At 45.4% G+C, this 4,261-nt stretch overlaps 1 protein-coding gene across 1 annotated transcript; it reads right to left on the reverse strand.

Moving 5' to 3' along the window:
* Nucleotides 1-449: 449 nt before the first annotated feature.
* On the reverse strand, nucleotides 450-1,263 carry LOC119336136. The gene is made up of 2 exons (XM_037608150.1): nucleotides 810-1,263; nucleotides 450-639 (listed from the first exon to the last, which is right to left on the reverse strand). The coding sequence occupies exons 1-2, from the start codon at nucleotides 1,187-1,189 to the stop codon at nucleotides 594-596; spliced, it is 426 nt and encodes a 141-aa protein (XP_037464047.1). The 5' UTR covers nucleotides 1,190-1,263; the 3' UTR covers nucleotides 450-593.
* Between the last annotated feature and the right edge of the window lie 2,998 nt (nucleotides 1,264-4,261).

Below are 4,261 nucleotides of genomic sequence, written 5' to 3' on the forward strand. Positions count from 1 at the left end.
GAAACAAGCGCTGTCCTTCGGTTTCCATGCACGATTTACTGCCCAAAACAAATCCAACTTCACCCGCATGCAGCCCCACGCTCAATTTAATTCCCTGGCGCTTCCGAACCAGACGCCACCTCACGCGCGGTGCTGCTGCTACTTTTTCGCGTGCGCTCGGACGCTGCATGGCGCATGCATGCGCCAATCAAGGAGATTAGAAGCGCATGCATTGGCTGGTTGGGAGACAAACGTAGCAGCGGAAAAATCAGAAGCGCATGCTCGCGCCATGTTTTTGCAGTTTTGGTTTGGAGAGCAAGCTCGCGCCATGTTTTTGCAGTTTTGAGCTGGCGCCATGTTTTTGCAGTTCTGAGCTCGCGCCATGTTTTTGATTAGTAGAGCTCGCGCCATGTTTTTGCTTTGAAAGGAACTTGTGTGTCCATTATAAATATAGGCATGCTCTAAGCATCCTCCAACCACAAAGTCATCGAGCTATGCTTCCTTTCGATCTTAACATACCACCAGAGCTGCAAGTTCATGGCGAAGAAGAAGGGAGCAACGGCCGCGGGCAAGGCCGGCCAGGTCTTGGTCATGCCGGCTGCGGGCAAGGCCAGCTACGCCTCGGTCTTTCCGGGCGTGTACGCCGGTGCAGGCGTTTTCCTGTGAATGATCGAACAACAATTAGAGATGTTGCCAGTGCATTGAACATGGCGAAGACCACCGTTCACAGGCTTTTGAAGGAGCATGAGTTACGCAAACACACCAACGAGCTCAAGCCTATGCTAGCGGAAGAAAACAAGAAAGCTCGTGTCATGTATTGCCTTTCAAACCTAGAACCCGCTAGTATGCCGGAGAACCCTGTCTTCAAGGATTCGTCGTGCTCGGCCTGGGTCTCCGCGTCGGGAGCGACCTTCATGTCGTGCTCGGCCTGCGGCGCATCATAGACGCCGAGGTCTGCGTGCCCAGCAGCGACGAGGTCTGGCAGTGGCGCGCCTAAGCCCAGTCCGGACTGGGTCTCCGCGTCCGGATCGACGTCCACGCTGTGCTCCGCCAGCGACGCACCATGGACACCGAGCTCTGCGTGCCCAGCAGCGGCGAGGTTGGTCGGCGACGCGTCCAAGCCCAGCCCGGACTGGGTCTCCGCGTCCGGATCAACGTCGACGCTGTGCTCCGCCTTCGGTCGCGACGACATGCTGGTACGGCGCTGCATCCGGCCGGCGAGACGCTGGTTTCTTTCCTGGGACTACTGTTGTGGCGTTGTGCTAGGAGTACTAGTCCGCTCAATGTATAGCAGCTTCTTCTACATGCCAGCGGTTGGAAATTTAATGCGCTTCGGAAGATAAACCGCGGCTGAGGAGATCGAGAAAGCAATGAAGCGTTTTCTGCTTTTGGCAGCCATATCGATTAAGGGGCCTAATAAGAGCGGACGAGCTCCCTCCGCCCAGGGGCCCAATAAACCCGGACGGAGGGAGTATTTCTTAATCAAATTTCGTTCTTCTTTCATCGGCTGTAGAGATTTGGAGCTTACTTAGCATGCAGCAGATTGGTTTCCCTTTTCCCTACTTTTGACTAGGTTTACGGTTTCTGCTCCTTGTGTATAAACAAATTTATTATTACTGCTATATTAACAGAGATAGTTGGACTGAATCCTTCTTATATTCACAAAGATATTTGGCGGCTTGGCAGATGTGCCTGGTTTCCATCATCGCGAGGCGTCGCAGCCCCACCCCAAGGTCCCTGCACCGAAGGAGAGAGCATGTAGAAGCCATGCCACAGCTGGCTTGATGTGCAGGAACGAGGTTGATGGGTCTACCCGCGCCGGCCGGACGTGTTGTGCAGCCGTCATCACCCAACGTCTGATACACAGTACAACCTGATGCATGTACAACCTTTTGCTGAATCTGGTATCCTTTGATTATTATAATCATGATGCTAAAGGGTGCGTGGCTATGTGCATTTCGAACACATTGCTAATATACATGCAGATAGAGGAGATGAAGAAAGTAAAATGTTGATTTGACCAGGCTCTCCATGAATGGTGCGCGGATTTGATTGGTTGACATTGACAGCGAAACACTGAAACCATTCATTCATTGCACTTCATGATTTCATTTACATTGTACTGCTCGATCCACGCAAGTAAAGGTTAGGTAGGATCCATGCATATTGATTTGTAAAACTCACCTGTCTGCTACATGTAACAGTACGTGCCCATGACAGCATAGTGGACTATAACTCTCCAGGAGGATTTACATATCAGATCCTCAGAGTTGATTTGTACTAGAAGCTTTCACTTTGTTGGCGTTGATGACATCAAGAGCAATTGTGAATCCGTTGGTAAGGAAACATTCTTTCTATCTTTCACTAGACAACACCGCAAACGAGTACACTTTTGCTAGATATCTACCTTTTCTTGTTAGCCAGCAAATAATGATACAATCCATGAAAAAAATTGAACCAATTGGAATGACGAGTACATATGCACTCATCACATAAATCCGATTGCGATAGGCTAGGATCATAATTGATGTAGACTAGATAGTCGTGGTACCTCTTTAAGTACAAAACCATATTTGTGTAGTCTCTCAACACATGTAAAAAGATTTCTCAATGCAGTAGTGCGCTAACTAAGAGAATTGTTTTGAAAGGGCTACTTTGGATTTTGGTTGTGCGTCTAGAATAGCAGTTCCAATGTGCTTTCTACACATATTTGCCTCATTTATTAATACACCCAGTTATTTTTTTTATGATCTTAGAAATATCACAAACTCGCAATGCATCCACGGATTCGAAGATCCAAATTACCGGGGCGCCCCTCCTTTGATGTCTGAAAAAATGGTGGGAATAATTAAGAAGTGATTTGACATGCTAAACACTTGACGTAGCTCTGTAATTGGGACCAGAAGGTTCCCCTTGTTAGGAATATTAGCTGAATTTACTCATCGCCTTGATCAATAATTCAAGGTGCATTTATGGCTTGGTTTAAAAAGAATATGGAACAACTAGCTGCACTTTTGAGCACCTACCCTTTTTCTGGTCCAGAGAATGAGGAACTTCTATATCAAGGATGGAGAAGAGGCTGTAGTAGAAAAATTACAGTATGAAGGTTGGCCCACGTTATGTAAGTGAACATTGAGAATAAGTATCTTATTTAGCATTATTGTTTGATCCTTTGTGGATTATGAGATCTCAACTACCACTTGAAACTATATTTGGTATCAATATTGTTTTTTTAGACTTGTGATGTTCAGTCTCATGTTGCTAAGATCTGTAAGCAATTGTCAAATAAAAAGGAACAATAAATGCCTATGCATATTACCTTGCTACAAAACATATGAAAAGAATACAAAATATCCATTTGGTTGTTTGTCTCGGGTGTTAGTTTCTACTTTCATAAAATTGGTCGTCAAACATGTGCGTGTCAATTCAACCAATAAAATGTCTGAATCTATTGAGTAATTGAGGGTGGAAGGGAGGAAAGGAGAGAGGGGGAGGGGGAAGTTTACGTGACACAGTCGAAAATTGTTGTCAGGCCTTGTCAAGATAAGCACACTGTGAAATATGCCAACTGGATGGTATGTGTTTTAAATTCAAATTGTGTGGATGGGCATGGAAAGGGAACTGCAAACATGGATCTGTATGGCTGAGATAGTGTGTGGAGAGGAAGATTTTTTTTAACATTTCAGCCTAATGTGCATCAAGATTGGTGTTGAACAGCTAGAAGATGTATGAACAACTAGAATATGTATACTCCCGTTGCAACGCACGGGCAATTAGCTAGTACATATAATAAACTTGCTTAAGGCACCATGGTTCTCCCCTCATAAATGACATCGACGTCTAGAGGTCGAGCCCCATTTAAACACTTTGTATATATTTTTTTAATATACAGCGGAATTAGGCAATAAAAAGAGCAGGGAAAGGATTCCAACCCGCAACGCAATGAAATGATGCCACAGCACCCTCCTGTGCAGCAGAACCATTAGGACATTGCTTGACATGTGTTCAAGGTGAATTTCTCCTCTATTTGATAACATATTAACCATTCAAATTCACAAAATGCATAAAAAATCGATTTTTTCCTCGAGCGGGTACCTCGTGGCAACGGAATTCGCAGTAACCATTCCAAATTGCGAAATTTCCGGTGGACAAGGAATCTAGTCATTAAGACGGTGTATCAAAAAAAAACAGGGCACGGACGACGGGACGAGACATTTTTGCCATTGTGGCACATTGAGCGCATGGTTGATACTTACATAAAACTATGGGATAATCTCTGGTT

The sequence above is a fragment of the Triticum dicoccoides genome, chromosome 7B (genome assembly GCF_002162155.2).
Source record: "Triticum dicoccoides isolate Atlit2015 ecotype Zavitan chromosome 7B, WEW_v2.0, whole genome shotgun sequence".
NCBI lineage: Eukaryota > Viridiplantae > Streptophyta > Magnoliopsida > Poales > Poaceae > Triticum > Triticum dicoccoides.

What these genes read in the sequence shown, in the direction of transcription:
- LOC119336136 (XM_037608150.1), bottom strand. Translation starts at nt 1,189, where the DNA reads ATGCAGCGCCGTACCAGCATGTCGTCGCGACCGAAGGCGGAGCACAGC. An exon ending in GGCATACTAGCGGGTTCTAG is followed by an intron (nt 640 to 809) that starts GTTTGAAAGGCA and finishes GATCATTCACAG; the next exon opens with GAAAACGCCTGCACCGGCGT.